The sequence below is a fragment of the Cololabis saira genome, chromosome 13 (assembly GCF_033807715.1).
Source record: "Cololabis saira isolate AMF1-May2022 chromosome 13, fColSai1.1, whole genome shotgun sequence".
In the NCBI taxonomy this organism is placed as follows: domain Eukaryota; kingdom Metazoa; phylum Chordata; class Actinopteri; order Beloniformes; family Belonidae; genus Cololabis; species Cololabis saira.
In genome coordinates this window covers 30,622,139-30,640,188 of record NC_084599.1, presented here as the reverse complement: position 1 = coordinate 30,640,188, position 18,050 = coordinate 30,622,139, and the positions used below count along the sequence as shown (strand labels likewise).

The 18,050-nt window shown below is 44.9% G+C and overlaps 1 protein-coding gene across 1 annotated transcript in view; it reads right to left on the bottom strand.

Moving 5' to 3' along the window:
- Positions 1 to 37: 37 nt before the first annotated feature.
- Positions 38 to 18,050, bottom strand: part of zmat3 (zinc finger, matrin-type 3) — a 33,562-nt gene continuing 15,549 nt past the window's right edge. The window contains exon 6 of the mRNA XM_061738629.1: positions 38 to 4,046. Within this exon, the coding sequence (XP_061594613.1) occupies positions 3,838 to 4,046 (209 nt within the window). The 3' untranslated portion in view covers positions 38 to 3,837. The remainder of the gene's footprint in view (positions 4,047 to 18,050) is intronic.

Below are 18,050 nucleotides of genomic sequence, written 5' to 3'. Positions count from 1 at the left end.
AATATGTTAACTGTTAATGTTACTGTAGTGTGTTTTTCACAGGGTTTTTTTTATTTTCTCTTTCTTTCTTTTCATGGGTTAAAACATTTTGTGCAACCTTGCAGTTAAATGCAGGACTAGATAACATATCCGTGCTACAAAATAACGAGAGGAGTATTTGTGCCACTGGTCCGCCATGTTTCAGCCCATTAAACACAAACTGCACAAACACAAATGACTTCATTTCACGCTGTTTAATGGCGTTTCAGTAGTGCCTGCTAGTTTGGGGATTTTCCTTTTTAAATCACAAAATATTCTTCAAAATACAATTTCCAAGTAATCTTTTCAAAGGAAAATAAAGTGTTAAGCCTAAACATGAATAATCATCAATAATACAATACATCTTTTGTAAGTCATCTTGTGATCTGAATGATGTTTCTTATGGAGGGACCAGTAACGCTTTATGTTTACAAGAAATCAAACAGTCACAGTGGAACCTGTAATGCCTCGGTATTACTGTAAAAAACATAAAATACACACACACGCACACATTTTTATGGAATTCCACTCACAAGCTTGGACGTGATTTTTTAATTTTCTTTCTCATGAAATACTGGATGAGATTACCTCATTTCTTTTTCTTCTCAAATCTTATCTTGACAAAAGAGTATCTGCTTTGTCATCTGCAAGTGTCCAGATCAGATGTTCAGATGTGAATTTCCAGATAACCCCCAAATGCAATGTGGAGACAAAAATCCCAAACAAAATCAGAAAAATCAGATGTTGTGTGTGTGTTTGCTGAATGCAATCTGGTTGGTCCACAGCTGAGTGGAGGCCAGAGGTTTGAACATTGTTGTCGTGTACGTCCTGCAGCAGGACGGCGGCTACGGGCACTTGGCTCCACATCATTATCTTCCCAAAAACAAACCAGTGCCACAGTGTGTCAGCTTTGACAGACTGAAGTATTTTGAGACCTTTAGTAAATCGGTTGCAGGGCTTTCTTACTCTTTGTCACATTCTAGATATACAGTAAATTGCAATTCCTTTTCTAAATTTTGTTTGTAGTTGAGCTTTTATCTGAAAAGTTGAACGTTACTTTGATAAACCTGGAAAAGAAATGTCAGTCTTTGGTTGAACTGCACATCATCCGTGTCAATATCATAGCAATAACCTTTTATAAAGGGGAAAATAATGCCTGATTTTAAGTTGCATGAAGACAAATGATCTTACTGTAGAGGGTGCTGATATTATGTTGAATACAATCGCAGGTTTTCATTGCACTGTTTTGGTGGAAAACTCGTTAGTTTCCTATGATCCTCTCATTTCCTTCATTCTTCTGCAGTTTTTTTGTTCCCCACAATAGTTGATGTTGTTTAGCAGCTACACCGGAGTGTGAGTCTCGTTTTCAATCCAGGATGCTGTCAACAAAATAAAAGGTTATGATACGAGTGCTTTGATGAACAACAACAGCAGGAGGGGGAGGATGGCTATAAACAAAAAACTCGTGAAGCTGTGTCACCCCCAGCTTTGTTTTTTATAACTCTACCATTTTGTGAGCCAATAAACAGCAAATGCACTTTTTTTATTTACTTATTTATTTATTTTTGCCCTTTTCTTTGTCCCCGTCTGTTCAAATCCCCCATCCAGCACAGTTCTCAGTTCTCACAGTGCTTTTCTCCGGAGTGTCCTTGCGTGTCCAGTGAACCGCAAATGTGTGTTTGTGGTCCAGAGTCAGAGACAAATAAAAGATGCTCACAGCTGATATTCCTGACAGATGATTAAACCAAGCAAAGAGCAAACCGAGGGGATTCAAATTTCACTTTTACACAAACGTGATTACGTTAACGATCACAATTTTAACGGATTCAGTGACGTTGGCGTCTGAGTTTATGAGCAGGACCGTTGGAAATGGCAGTAACAAAAAAATACTTGAATTCATTAGACTTTGCGAAGAAAGGTTGTTGTATAAATGTGTTTCTATTTTTACCTGCCATTAAAAGCAGAGGATCCATTTGTAATAATGTGGTATGACTTTGAACTCTAAATGCCTTGTGGCTGTGCTACCTCAACTAGAATAAATACAATTGCAAATAAACAGATTGAGGAAATCTAATTTGATTCCAATTACATAACTGACCTTATGGGCTAACAAAAGAAACTCACGAGAGGATGAGAGCAACCACCGAAAAAGATCTGTCTGAAAATCCAGACCAGCTTGATCAGGAGAATGAAAATCTGCAGTTTGGAGTCAATCGCTTCCGACTACTTGCATCGTTGAGAGTCTTCCGGCTTGTTTGTTTCTCCAGACAAACACTAAGCTTGTACCTGCAACAAAAGCAGTTTTGGCTTCAGAGCCAGCCTTTCCTGGCACGTCGTTTCCTACAGCACATGCGGTCAAAATGAACATACTAGCAGCTTTAAACTACACGCTGGCGGTATCAGAGGTGCAACTGATGAACAGCGTTGCTGTGGAGAGCCTACAGTGAAATCCTGACACGAAACAGTGTCGCAGAGCCGACATTCAGTCAGTCCACGCGTGGGAGGAGCTTCCTGATAATTATTAAACTTTACAGTATCCTAAGAGGCTAACATGAACTAAAGAATCAACTGGGTTCTTGTTTATCATACCATATGTACACAAGTAATGTAATTTAGGAGTATCTAGGTAACATTTGTGAAGCTTAATAGAAGAAGAAAGAAGAATATAGAAAAAACCTACAATAGAACAGATGGGTTTCTGTTATATTGCCAATATGGCCGCTATCTGAAGCTTTAGCCTGATTCCTTCCAAAGACATGAACAAGGCTATACGATGGTTAACCTTTAACCTAAATCAGAGGTCGGGTAAGGTTCACAGATTCATGTAACACTGTTATGTCAGATAAAGTTCATTGTGCTTTGCTTTTTTTTCTTCTTGTTTTTTCCCACCAATAATCCAGCGGTCCTCGTCTTTTCTCTGCAGATAAAGACGCCCCTTCATGGTCTCTGCAGCTCTGCGCTCTCAGACAGTCCTGCTGCAGGACCCCAAGAGATACCTGTAGGCTTGTTTTGAACAGTAGAAGGAAAAAAAAAACATTTAACTAAAACCATTTCCTTTGTCCTCGTTGTTTTCCCCAGGATGCTCTGATCCGCTGTTTCCCTCTTCCTTTTTAGTTCTGTTACCAGTTTCTTCACTTTTTCTTGTTTGCATCGTCTCTTGAAACTTAAATCAAGTCCCATTAGTACCGTCCCTGCTGCCCGAAAAAGCCAGAGATTTCTTTGCATCTCATTTGCATTCACTTGTAACCTGAGTCAGGATGAAGCAGCTGTTCTTGTTAAGCTGTTTGTGAAAAAAAACTTTAGTTTAAGTTTTTTTCTCTTTTACATATATCTATATCTATATCTACATCTATATCTATATAAATACTGATATATGTTGAAAACTGGCCCAATACACAAAGTGAGCAAGGATAATACAATCTAAATAAATCCACTAGTGTGATTTGTTGTAGCGCGGATGGGACGGGGAGATCTGACCGGCTCGTTGGGAGCAATGTGGGGTTCAGCGTCTGTCTGAGGATGCTTTGATATGCAGAGACGAGGGGCTGGAGATCAAACTGTCAACCCGGCACTTAGTGGACAACCTGATCGACCCCTTGAGCTACAGCTCTCCATTTATTTTTGCTCCTGACGAAATATAACATTTGATCCACATATCAAATCAATTGCAACAAGATCTGGTGGCCAGTTGGGCTAATCACACTCAACCCTCAAACAGAAGGCTGTGTTTACATTTACTGCCCTGCGTAATCGTACCGTCTATCTTTTCTGCCTCCCTCTAGTCTCTGTCTTTTCTCTTCCACTCCCTCTTTGCCTCTCCTAGCTGTAGCCGAGGTTCTCCATCTCATGGCGGTATCTTAACTCGGACACTTTGGCTTTGTGCTGCTTGCTCTCCAGATGCTGCCTGAAGTCCGTCTCCTGCTCGGCTCCACAGTTGCACATGGAGCAGTAAAACTGCCCACTGGGAGTCACGCACATGGCCAAGTCCCTGGGGATGCGCTGCCTCGGTCTCGGGTTGTAGTACGGCCCTGGGGCAAGAAGAAGAAGACAAAAGACAACAGGATGGAGAAAAGTCAGTCCCATATACAATTTATGAGGATGATTCCTTCAAAATGTATCCACCATGACAGCAGGAAGCTGAATCACACTGCCATTCAGTACAGGACTGAAGGTAGACAAAGCTGATGAAATGTCGTAATAAAACACATTTATTTCATATACCGTATTTTCTGGACTATAAGCCGCTACTTTTTTCATAGGTTTTGAACCATGCGGCTTATACAAAGGTGCGGCTATTCTGTGGATTTTTCTTCCACCGCTCGGGGCGCTCTAAACGGAATTAGAATCAAAACTAAGACAAAATAAATGCAAAAAAGAATACGCTACTTCTTCTTTAGCAGATAGAAGTACAAGTTCAAACAGATAAATAGATAAATAAATACTGGTTATTTTCTCTTGGTTCTGTCCCGTTTTTATCAGCAAAGTTGCTGCCGTGTTAAAAGACACTGTTAGGAAAGGATCTATTTAGGTACAAACATGTACATCATTTACAGTTCTAAATCCTTCTGTACATGTAGTGAATATCACCCTCCTTGAACCGCCACCTTACTGTGGTGGAGGGGTTTGTGTGCCCGAGTGATCCTAGGAGCTATGTTGTCGGGGGCACTTTCGCCCCTGGTAGGGTCTCCCATGGCAAACAGGTCCTGGGTGACGGGCCAGACTAAGAGCGGTTCACAAGCCTATCATGAGAAGAAGAAAAACAAGGACCGTTACGTCGCCCGGATCGGCGTCACCGGGGCCCCGCCCTGGAGCCAGGCCTGGGGTCGGGGCTCGTAGGCGAGCGCCTGGTGGCCGGGTCTTTGTCCGTGGGACCCGGCCGGGCTCAGCCCGAAACGGCGACGCGGGTCCGCCTTCCAGTAGGCCCACCACCCGCAGGAAGGACCATGGCAGGCTGGTGCATTGTGGGCTGGGTAGCAGTCGTGGCGGGGTGCCTCGACGACCCAATCCCTGGACATCAACCCTCACAGTGGGGACATGGAATGTCACCTCGCTGGGAAGGAAGGAGCCGGAGCTTGTGCGTGAGGTTGAGAGATACCGGCTAGAGATAGTCGGGCTCACCTCCACACATAGCTTGGGCTCTGGAACCCAGCTCCTTGAAGGGGGCTGGACCCTCCACTACTCTGGAGTTGCCCAGGGTGAGAGGCGGCGGGCTGGTGTGGGCTTGGTTATAGCCCCCCAGCTCAGCCGCCATGTGTTGGAGTTCACCCCGGTGAACGAGAGGGTCGCTTCCCTGCGCCTTCGGGTCGGGGATAGGTCTCTCACTGTTGTTTGTGCCTACGGGCCAAACAGCAGTGGGGAGTACCCGGCCTTCTTGGAGTCCCTGGGAGGAGTACTTGATAGTGCTCCAACTGGGGACTCCATTGTTCTACTGGGGGACTTCAACGCTCACGTGGGCAATGACAGTGATACCTGGAGAGGCGTGATTGGGAGGAACGGCCTCCCCGATCTGAACCCGAGTGGTGTTTTGTTGTTGGACTTCTGTGCGAGTCACAGTTTGTCCATCACGAACACCATGTTCAGGCATAAGGGTGTCCATCAGTGCACGTGGCACCAGGACACCCTAGGCCGGAGGTCAATGATCGACTTTGTTGTCGTTTCATCTGACCTTCGGCCGCATGTCTTGGACACTCGGGTGAAGAGAGGGGCTGAGCTGTCAACTGATCACCACCTGGTGGTGAGTTGGATGCGCTGGCGGAGGAGGAGGTTGGACAGACCGGGCAGACCCAAACGGATTGTGAGGGTCTGTTGGGAACGTCTGGCTGAGCCCTCTGTCAGGGACATCTTCAACTCCCACCTCCGGGAGAGCTTCTCTCGGATCCCGGGGGAGGCGGGGGACATCGAGTCCGAGTGGACCATGTTCTCTGCCTCCATTGTCAACGCGGCGGCTCGAAGCTGCGGACGCAAGGTCTCCGGTGCCTGTCGTGGCGGCAATCCTAGAACCCGGTGGTGGACACCGGAAGTACAGGATGCCGTCAGACTGAAGAAGGAGTCCTACCGGGCTATGTTGGCCGGTGGGACTCCTGACGCAGTAGATAGGTACCGGCAGGCCAAGCGGGCCGCGGCTCGGGCAGTCTTGGAGGCAAAAACTCGGGTCTGGGAGGAGTTCGGGGAGGCCATGGAGGAGGACTTTCGGTCGGCCTCGAGGAAATCCTGGAGGACCGTTCGGCGCCTCAGAAGGGGGAAGCAGTACTCTGCCGGCACCATTTATGGTGCTGGTGGGGAGCTGTTGACCTCGACTGGGGACATTGTCGGACGGTGGAAGGAATACTTTGAGGATCTCCTTAACCCGACTGACATGCCTTCCACTGAGGAAGCAGAGGGTTGGGGCTCGGAGGCGTGCTCATCCATCACCCAAGCCGAGGTCACCGAGGTGGTTCGTAAGCTCCTTGGTGGCCGGGCACCGGGGGTGGATGAGATTCGCCCTGAGTACCTCAAGTCTCTGGATGTCGTAGGGCTGTCTTGGCTGACACGCCTGTGCGACATTGCATGGAGGAAGGGGACAGTACCGCTGGGGTGGCAAACCGGGGTGGTGGTCCCTCTGTTTAAAAAGGGGGACCGGAGAGTGTGTTCCAACTACAGGGGGATCACACTTCTCAGCCTCCCGGGGAAAGTCTACGCCAGGGTACTGGAGAGGAGATTACGGCCGATAGTCGAACCTCGGATTCAGGATAGCTGGGAGGGAATTCATGAAAATCGTGCACTTGGTGACAAGTTTTTGATATTTGGCATGGTGTTAGGTATGGACATAAGGTTTTCAAAAAGCACCGCAAACAAATTGGGACGGCCCCCTAGTGGCCGGTTTGCAGAAAATTCAAAATGGCTCCCGCCGAAAAGACCAAAGGTCATATCTCAGCTTCTCTTAGTCCTAGATTGTTGTATATTGTCACTTTCTCTACTTTTTTGGTGCTAGGAATTCAATTCTGAGATGAATTTCCTATTTCAAGGTCATGTTGAAGGTCAAATTTGATTTTCAAGGTCATTTTTTGCACAAAAAACTCTATCTCTAGAATTAAGTCACATAGAAAGATTATAGAGGATCTAGACCCATATTTTCAACCCCAAGGTATGCATACCTGCCAACACTCCCGATTTAAGCGGGAGTCTCCCGATTTTCAACCATTTCTCCCGCCCTGCTCCCGATTTGTAATTTCTCCCGCTTATCTCCCGATTTTAAAGTGAAATGAGTCAATGGTGTTTCACGTGTCGGGGTTCCTGCATGGATGTATTATATTAACGGGTTCCTGACAAACCTGGCAACCCAACCCAAAAGCACTGCCTACGTCCAAGCTCCGCCCCATGGAGCTGCTGCGATACGTCAACGTCGCTGCCATATTGGATGTGGCAAGACTGCGCTGTAAACTAATACAAGTGAATGGACTTATTTTCATAAAGCGCCTTTCTACAAAGAAATTTACATTTTACGTCTCATTTATTCATTCACACGCGCACTAATATACTTGGGAAACAGTTAGGCACCAAATATAATATATTTAATTTTCTCAGATGGCAAAAATAAGAACTTTATTGATCCCACATAGGAGTAATTCATGTTATATCAGCTATAGAGAACAAGGTAGTGCCGAAAAACAATATATCCCCCCTCACAAAAACAAGAAAAATAGAGAAATATATTCTCTCATCAGCAAAGCATTACATAAACATATTTTAAAAATTTCAAGTTACAAAATAACATATTTGAACAATTTTTCAGATTTTTTCAGTTATTTTATTGTTTGGAAAATGGTTAAAATATGTTATTTTGTTATTTGAAAATTTGAAAATTTGTTTTGTTTGAGAAAATGCTTTGAAAAAAAGCTGAGGGAAGAGTTGGTGGAGAATAAAGTCATAGCAAGCAAGGATTTCCCACAGGAAGAGAGAGTTGAAGGTTCTGGGTTCTTCTAGGGAAAGAGGAGAGCTTTACAAATCTGGCATCACTGATGAAGGCAATGCTCTGCATCTCTCACAGCAATGAAGCTCAGAGAGCTCATTCAGCATGGTGGAAAAGATCCTCACAGAAAACACAATGAGTATGGATAATTCTACTCTTTGCGCACTCCTTTCTTGCAGGATAAACCATACCAGCCCTGGCCACAAGTATGTACCCTCCAAGAAAGTGATTGAAGCTGCAAAGTCTGACACCTACAATTACAACAGGTCCTTGGGTGACAAAGGGAACCTGGAAAATTCTACAAATATTGTATTTTATTGTTATTAATACTAAACTTATTTGGCTCCAAGAAGGCTGTAGAATCATTTTGGGAGGTACATTTTAGCACATTTCATTGTAGCTATGGATTTAAAGCTCACGAAAAGTCGCCTTGTTTATATCAGGGTGGGGATGTTGTGAGTGGAGCATTCCAACCACTACCCCAGAAAATCTCCCTCTTTTTCACAGCCCAATGTTGGCAGGTATGGGTATGCAATTTTCTGTTTATTGGATAGGTCACTATCACTGTAGTATTAATAATCTAAGTGGGTGAGCATTATGGCCATCGTTCAGGCTTAAGATGAACTCAACTTCAGAACAAAGCCACAGTGAAAATAGGATTTTATTAAAATAACACACACAAAAAACATCAGCTGTGCATATTTAAACTCACTTAACACCTACAATGCCTGCCTCTATCGCCTCTCTTATTGGGCCCAGAGTATGAAATCAGAGCTACTTCACTCATCATCATTAGTGCAGCCTCCCTCACACTTGCAAAATGTGGTACAGCGGAGTCCAGCTCGGTAGCATTTACAGTTTCCCTTACAAGACACCACACAGCCACAGTTGAGGAGAAGGGCTTATCCCTTGCGGACATCTTCCAGATCTGTCCAATATGGCACCCACACTTTGGTTCTGGCATTCCATTCCCAACCCCAATCACTTGGGTCTGGAATTTTGGGAGTTTTGGAGAGGGATTGCTTCCAGACAAAAGCTGCAGTGTGCAGGGCACGCATGCCATGCTGGAATAAGGCGTGCTGGGTCGGGAGGATTGAATCCAGGGACTTGAGGCTATGGGTGAACAGAAGCTTCCTGGCTTCATTGACTGACTCTACACTGCAGTCCTTGCTATACATTAGAACAGTCCACCTTTCGAGATGTCGCATATGCACTGATTCCAGTGTGAGGCTGGTTGGGTCTTGGGTGATTTCAATGAGGGTGTTGGTGACTTCAGGAAAAGCTGTCCATGCATTCCATGCAGTTTTCTTGCCAATTCCAAACATTGCTGATACAACGTCACACCCGGTGAATGCATGGAAGAAGGGCAGTGCTTGGCATTTTTGAGGTCCCAGCATTTCTGAGACGTGGTGGATTGGAATATCTGTATATGCTTTTCCTGACCCAAAGCCAATCCACAGCTCTGAGAGGCCTAGCTCCTTGAACAGGTTGATGGCCAGCACCACTACATCACTATCTACTGTCTTTAGGTAAGCCTTGGTGTGACCCTGCTCAGCAGCATGACGCAAATGCAGCATCATTCGTGTGTCAGCTTCTTCTTGTTGACATGGTGACAAGGTTTCTAGGTCAGTCGGTTTGTTGCTCAGGACAAGGTCAGCCTTTGTTGTGAGAAGGTGGTACTCTGAGCCAGCTGTGATCTCTTGAAGTTCCTGACTAAGGTACTGAAAGAGCTGGTCTTTATTTTGACTGTCCTTGAGGAACTTCTGCCATTGAGCTCCCTTTGGTAGAGGTATCTTAGCGGACACTCGTGTTCGAGACCCTGCAGTCCCACCCCGCTTGACACGAGTCTGGGATTTGAGACTTGCCTCTATATATGTGTCCCAGACCGCATCCACTCTTGTTGTCCTGTCAGTCATCAGGCTGCGCAAGTAGGGTAGCAAGTTTGAGTGTACTCTGCAAACACTCTGGCACGTTGGGTCTTGATGATATGTATTACAGCTGCCATATCAAGCAACTACAGAAGCCTCTTTTGCTGATGGAGAGGGGCCAGGACCAGGCATTCCTGGTAGGCATCCAAGAATATCTGACTTGGTTCCTGACCGGAGTTTGCCTTGATCAGACAAGGATGGAGGCTCACGCTGATTCTCGTGCTCAAAGAATTAATCGATGTCTAGATCAGGACGGGCTTGTAGGGACAAGAAGAGCTTGGTGATTAGAGCTGTATTTGCTTTGGCAGAGCGCAGCTTGGTAGCACCCTTCTTCAGATCCACAGGTGGCTGGTTGGTGAATGTGAACAGGGCGGCTTTTGGAATTACATCAGATAAGGGTTTGGTTGCTTTTTCTATTCTGTCCCTTACAAACTCTGTGAACATGGTTTTACCAATGTTTGGTGCTTCCCTGAGGCAGTTCGAGATCTCATGGTCCATGACCTCACCAGTATCCAAGGTGATGAGCTCTGTACCCATTTCTTTGAAGGGATTTACAACTTTTTCATCCTTGACAAGATCACAGAGAGCGAACAGATGATTGAGGAGCATCTGCAGACTCTGGGTGCTCCAGGCTTTCCTTGTTCCTTGAGGCAGAGCAACAGGCAGAGCAACCTCAAACTCATCAATGGCCCGTAGGACTTCAGGTTTTGAGAGCTCGATGATCTCCTTCTCCTCTTGCTGACCATAGAGGCCCTTTGATACACTATCCTCCTTTAGAAACTTGATGCTGTGCTCCTGGCTTTGATATAGTGCCATTAATGTGAACTTCTTTTCACCACGTTGTACGACAAACTTGCCCTCCATGAAAGCCTTATGGACTGATGGGTGGGTATCTGGTAGCCGTGCCATGTCTTTCAAGAAGACTGGCATCCAGCGGGCATAGTTTGTAGGTCCAAAGGCAAATAACCATGGGCACAGATCCTCACAAGCTTTCAGGGTTAGTGGCCAATTGCCCACTCGCTGACCCCGGATGAGGCGGCAGTTGATCACCAGGTAGTCCCTCAGCCAGTAAGAGATTGTTGGAGCATTACTCATAAGTCGATTCTCCCACATCTCCATGGTTTCATGAGGCCCACAGCCCTCTTGGCAGTATTCATCATATGCCTGTACTTGAAGTACATGGAGCCAGACAAGAGTAAGCTGGTATGCATACCGTGCCGTGTACGTTTGACATGCTTGCCATTTAGAAGAGATGCTGCAACACCAGTGGTGAAAATATTGGTTTGGTGCACCTAAATGATCTTTCTATAAACACTCTACACCAAATAGTTCAATAGACTAGAGTTTTCAGAACAAACTAAGACTAGTCTAATAGCTAGCTAGCTCAGTAATCAAGATCGGTTTAAAATGTACCTTGCCTTAATCGGCAAACATGAAGCTCTGATGAAGGTTGTTTAGCAGAATCATGTGAAGTTCTAAATAATAATCTTTATTATTAATAATCTTATTAATAATCTCATGCATTTTTTATCGCTAGCTAGCTAGCTAGCTCAATAATCAACATGGTGACTGCAAACTCCAATCAGGAATGTGGGAAAGTCAATGTATATATGCTACACATCTGGACAATCACAGTACACTTACTTCACACGTGGTTCTTCTTGTCCCAAGAAACTCTGACATAGGAGTTGAAAAAGTTCTGGGGTGCCCCGGTGACTCAGCAGTTATGGTGAACTGTTCCTGTGTCTTATGTTAAAGATTTGGCCAGTTTTTTGCTAATGATTTTGCAACAAAAAAACTAGTGATTGTAATATATGTCCAATAAACACATTAAATTCCATGGGAGTGAATGGGGCTACAGTCCTTTAATTTTTCTATGTGACTTTGTTTCACATACATAGACAGTTTTTTTAGTTTTTTTTCCCAAAGCTTGAACGATGGCCATAATGCTCACCAAATTAGGTTATTGATACTACAGTGATAGTGACCTGTCTAATAAACAGAAAATTGCATACCTTGGGGTTGAAAATATGGGTCTAGAGCCCTCTATAATCTTTCTATGTGACTTAATTCTAGAGATATTGAGTTTTTTGTGCAAAAAATGACCTTGGAAATCAAATTTGACCTTCAACATGACCTTGAAATAGGAAATTTATCTCAGAATTGAATTCCTAGCACCAAAAAAGTAGAGAAAGTGACAATATACAACAATCTAGGATTAAGAGAAGCTGAGATATGACCTTTGGTCTTTTCAGCAGGAGCCATTTTGAATTTTCTGCAAACCGGCCACTAGGGGCGCCGTCCCAATTTGTTTGCGGTGGTTTTTGAAAACCTTATGTCCATACCTAACACCATGCCAAATATCAAAAACTTGTCACCAAGTGCACAATCTTTATGATTTTTCACATATTCCCTCCCAGCTAGGAGGAACAATGCGGTTTTCGTCCCGGTCGTGGAACACTGGACCAGCTCTATACCCTCCGCAGGGTGCTCGAGGGTTCATGGGAATTTGCCCAACCAGTCTACATGTGTTTTGTGGATCTGGAGAAGGCATTTGACCGTGTCCCTCGTGCCATTCTGTGGGGGGTGCTGAGTGAGTATGGAGTCCGGGGCCCTCTACTAAGGGCTGTCCGGTCTCTGTATGATCGAAGCAGGAGTCTGGTTCGCATTGCCGGCAGTAAGTCAGACTTGTTCCCGGTGCATGTTGGACTCCGGCAGGGCTGCCCTTTGTCACCGGTCCTGTTCATAATTTTTATGGACAGGATTTCTAGGCGCAGCCAGGGGCCGGAGGGGATCCGGTTTGGGAACCTCAGGATTTCATCTCTGCTTTTTGCAGATGATGTTGTCCTGTTGGCTTCATCAGACCGGGACCTCCAGCATGTGCTGGGGCGGTTTGCGGCCGTGTGCGACGCGGCAGGGATGAGAATCAGCACCTCCAAGACCGAGGCCATGGTTCTCGACCGGAAAAGGGTGGCATGCCTTCTCCGGGTGGGTGGAGAAGTCCTGCCTCAGGTGGAGGAGTTCAAGTATCTCGGGATCTTGTTCACGAGTGAGGGAACAATGGAGCGTGAGATTGACAGGCGGATCGGTGCAGCGTCCGCAGTAATGCGGTCGATGTACTGGACCGTCGTGGTAAAGAGGGAGCTGAGTCGAAAGGCGAAGCTCTCGATTTACCGGTCAATCTACGCCCCTACCCTCACCTATGGTCATGAACTTTGGGTAGTGACCGAAAGGACAAGATCGCGGATACAAGCGGCCGAGATGAGTTTCCTCCGCAGGGTGGCTGGACGCTCCCTTAGAGATAGGGTGAGGAGTTCGGTCACCCGGGAGGAGCTCGGAGTCGAGCCGCTACTCCTCCACATTGAGAGGAGTCAGCTGAGGTGGCTTGGGCATCTGTACCGGATGCCTCCTGGACGCCTCCCTAGGGAGGTGTTCCAGGCATGTCCCACCGGGAGGAGACCCCGGGGAAGACCCAGGACACGCTGGAGAGACTATGTCTCTCGGCTGGCCTGGGAACGCCTCGGACTCCCCCCGGAAGAGCTGGAGGAGGTGTCTGGGGTGAAGGAAGTCTGGGCATCCCTGCTGAGGCTGCTGCCCCCGCGACCCGGTAACGGATAAGCGGGAGAAGATGAGTGAGTGAGATGAGTGAGTGACATGTAGTGAATATCTACTCTAACATAAATATCTGCAGCTTGCATATCTTTTTTTTTTTAACTAGAGCGGATGCGGCTTATATGCAGGTGCGGCTTGTATATCTTTTTATTATTTTTTTAAAAATAGAGCAGATGCGGCTTATATGCAGGTGCGGAAAATACGGGTAAGTCTTTTCTTCGATTAATGTTGTGCTAAAATGCACAAATCACAATTTCTTTAAGAATATTTTTAATGCTCTAAAACCAAAGATATTCCTTTTTTTTCTAATTTTTTCCTTCAGACAAATCTTAACCATCAAAACTGACACTTTCCTTTCAGGTTCAACTCCACTTTAATGCCCCGAATGCACCATTTACTGTCTCTAGCCAATTCTCTGTAAAGCCGGGCATACACTGTGCGATTATCGGCTCGTTTTGAGCCGATTTTCCAGTCGTGCGACTTTTTTTTGATCGGCCCGATTTTGACCCAATCGTTGCTCGTGCCTCGTGCGGTGTACGTGGGGTAACGACGAGAGATTAACACCTCACGACGAGCTCCCGATCACAAATCGTGAGGTCGCAATAAAATCAAGCATGTTTGAAATCCTGGTCGCTCCTCGTGAAGGAATCGCACAGTTGAAGCCGTGCTGCGACCCGATTTACCTCATCCTTTCACAGAGAGCATGCGCAATCTCTGATGTCACCTCAAAAACTATTATTTGTAGTTTTAGTGTCACACTACAACATGTTTTAATAGCAGAAAAAGACCGCATTTCCACGTTCGGTGCGTGTCGCCACGTACCCTGCGCCGTAGGCTCTGCGTTGGTGTAACGCGGAACCATAAATCAGCCTTCAGTGTGTGCGCTGTCTGCTGTAGGCCGTCAGGTCACCCACCTTTTCGTTTCATCTCGTTCCCACCTCCTGCGTGTAAATTCTTTTCACTTTAAAAAAAAGAGCTATTTATGTTAAGCATAGGATAAAAGTTTGAACTCGGATTTTTGGGAAGTATTTTCAAGATCGTTATTTTAATAGCGGGACTATTTCCAGCGGTGCCTGTGTCGAGGAGCGCTTCGGACGCGTCACGTGATCGTGCTGGACCAATAACAGCGGCCCCTGATGTAAACAAACCTGACGTCATACAATGTGCGCAACCTCGTCTTCCCAAATATGTAGAAAAATACAATATAATGAGCCAAAAAGTGCACAAAAATGACTAAAACAGTGTTATATGATGCCACAATGAAGATGAATTATAAACTAAAGTGAAATAATAAAAATCGCCCATAATGTGATTTCGTTTTTATCATTGTGCTGTACTGTTCGGAACAACTCTTTTTTTCTCTTCTCATTTTGCTGGGACGTCGGGTTCCTCCGCGAGACACAACTTTTGCGGTATGCGTTCATTGTTATGTCTAAAAATGATGCGCAGTGACCACCCAACCAGAAACGGTACAGATATTTTGGGATTTTTTAAATATATATATATAAAAAAATAAAATTATAAAAAAAATAAAGGATCCCATAACCTTTGATCGGGTGGGCAGGACGCACGTTTGGGTTGGAACAGCCTACCCGTGCCCCAGAACCGGCCTCGAGTTCCAGTACACAGAGGTCCGACGGGAGGATTATGATCGTATAGTGTGAGCAGACGGGTCGCATCCGAGCATCGGCTCGTACAGTGTGAGAACGTAAATCGTGGGCTCTAAACTTTTGAACTCCGCGATCTAGTCGTGCAGTGTGAGATGGGGCAGTCTCATACCATTCAAAATATCGCACAGTGTATTCCCGGCTTAAGCCCTTTCTTTAGCTTTGTTTAGTTTTAGCTGTTTGACAGACTTTTTGTCAGGGTTTGACACTTCCCCCCAGTTTTTTGAGTTTCAGTTCTCTCCCTCCTGTTTCCATCTGCCCTGATTGTCTGCACCTGTGTCTCGTTATCCCCTGTGTATATCTGGTCTTGTCATTCCCCTTCTCCCTGTTGGTCTGTACTGTTTCCTTCCGCCATGTGTCCTGTCAGATTTTTGTTTTTTTCTCTCGTGTTTTGTTAAATCCTGCTCTGCAGTGTTTTTGTTCTTGTTTTTTGATTAATAAATCCTGTTTTTTGCAACTCCTGGCTCCTGCTCTCCTGCGCTTGGGTCCTCATCTAACCAACTGTGAAATATTTGTTGGGCTAAGTTCAGTAAAATGATTGATGGAAAATGTTAAACTCAAAACAGCTGATCCCCCCGACTTTTTGAGAAAATATAATTTAACATCAAATACCCACAAACTAGAGACATTTCCATCTGCATCTTTTAGACAACTGTCATTAGTTAGAGTAGTAGTCATTTAAATCTGGACATAAGATTATATACTGTAGCTCTAACATCTGTATAGAAAAAGAAAAAAAACAGAAGTGATTGTATTGACTCTTTAGGAGCAGCATCAGCGATAACCATTCACTTATGGCTGACCAGCTGTTTGAATGTGAATTTTCTGCTGTAAAATTCCTGTTTACTTCCTCTGGTACAGAATGTACCAAACCAATTGCAGCAGAGAAGAGCCAGGCTTCCTGGGATGATTCACACATGAGCACCCAAAAGCCACTTTTTACACCATCCAAGATTGCTAATAACATCCTGGATGAACAAGTTCCTACACCAGTGAACTCCAACTTGGATGTGTTTTGATGACGCTAGTCTGGTTTTGGCTTTGCCTACATCACAATCACATGATTTCTTTCTCTGATTGGTTGCATCCATATCCAATGTTGTCCAGGGAAAAGTTCTTCTGTGTCCGCTGGTACTGGCCCCTAGAGACCCAAGTTGAATCAAGACTAGTTCTTTGTATCGAAGAGGAAAAACCAAAGCCATAACCCTTCTATGGCTAGGCTAAGGTACGTTAGCACACACTAAACGTTTGGATAATGTTGATTGGCATTTCAAACACTCAAATATACTTTTTCAAACACATGAAAGTGTTTTTTTAATGTGTGGCCTTTAATGTTAGAAAAAACATATTACTTTTCTTACGCTATACAATTTTGTCAAATGACAAATTGTTTCCGCTTGTGTCACTTTTACTTGACTGATGAGTTGTTTTGTGGACTCCTTTAAACTTCCAAGCTGAGCTTTTTGCACATGATCTTTCTTATGTGGCTGGTAGCGGTGGATCTGAGTAAACCAGTAAAATAGTGACTTATATCTGAATCGGTTGTTATCCCAGATGTAATTATATGAAGACCGATTCTCTTACAAAAACAATCCTGTTTTATATATTTGTGTCAGGCTCAGGAAGCGCAATCCCAGGGGCACGGTGGCGCAGCTGGCAGTGTAGCCGCCTCACAGCTAGAAAGTCCTGGGTTAAATTCTCGCTGGGGACAATGTGGGTGCTAATGTGAGCTACCCTCACAAAAACATGCAGCAGTCCTATACACTGCCCCCTCTGGCCATGCGGGGCACCCGAGGGGGTGGGGAGGATCTGGCGGGGATAATGTGATCCTTCCATGCGCTACTTTTCAGACCTGATCAAGAGAAGCCCCACCTGTCAGGTGAAAAGAAGCAGCAGGTAAGGAGGAGACTTGAGACCTGCAGGGTGAGCAATGCCCAGGACTGCACTGGGTGAAAAAAATGGGAAAAAAGTGGGGGATAAAAATATTTAAAAGAAGGAAGAGTAATCCTCTCAGCACCTGAAGCACCTAAAAATGGGGCTGGCACTTGTCTAAGTATCAACTGCTGAAATCACAGTGCGCATGTCCAACGCGGGCTCCGTAGATCGCTGTGGCCATCCAATAAACATTCTGGGATGACTCAGTTTTGGTGGATGGTAGGATGAGCAGAAAGCTAGGTTGGTTATCATCTTGCAGCTTTCATTTTGGCGTGGCGGTGTGCAACGATCATTTACATGTAATGAAAACCCTGCATTTAAAACTAAGCAAATTTGGGCTGTAGGCAGCGTCACAGAAACATGAGAGGCCACTTATAACTGCAGTGTGTGTTGTGTCCTACTGGACTGTTCATGCCAGAGTCGCCACTGTATTTGATCACCTGTTTTCACGGTTTTTGTTGACACACAATATTTAACATGAACAAAATTCTATATTAAAAAGGATGTGAAATACAAATCCACAATGAAAGACTATTATCTTTAAGCCATCTTTTAAATATTCAACACAAAAAGGGCTTTTTATTGTAAATAAAGCAGTCACTCTCTGCTACCTTGAAGACAGAATGCAGACAAAGGTCGTTCCATATTGGCTTTATTTTTCAGACCTGAAGGCTGTAACCATGTTTTATATACTGGGTATCTTTGCAAGGCAGCTTCTTTGTTTAGAGCATGTCAGACCAACTAATCGTCAGGATTTATGCAAACATGTTTCATGTTAATGTAGAGAGATGAGGGGAAAAACAGAAATAAAAAAAAACAAAAAAAAAAACCTATGGACTTTAAACAGAGCGTTTCAGCCTGCCCAGGAACTTCTTTGTAGGACAGAATTACTACCTTTTGATTGCATGTTCAATATTTACTGACAGTGTAATATATCATTGT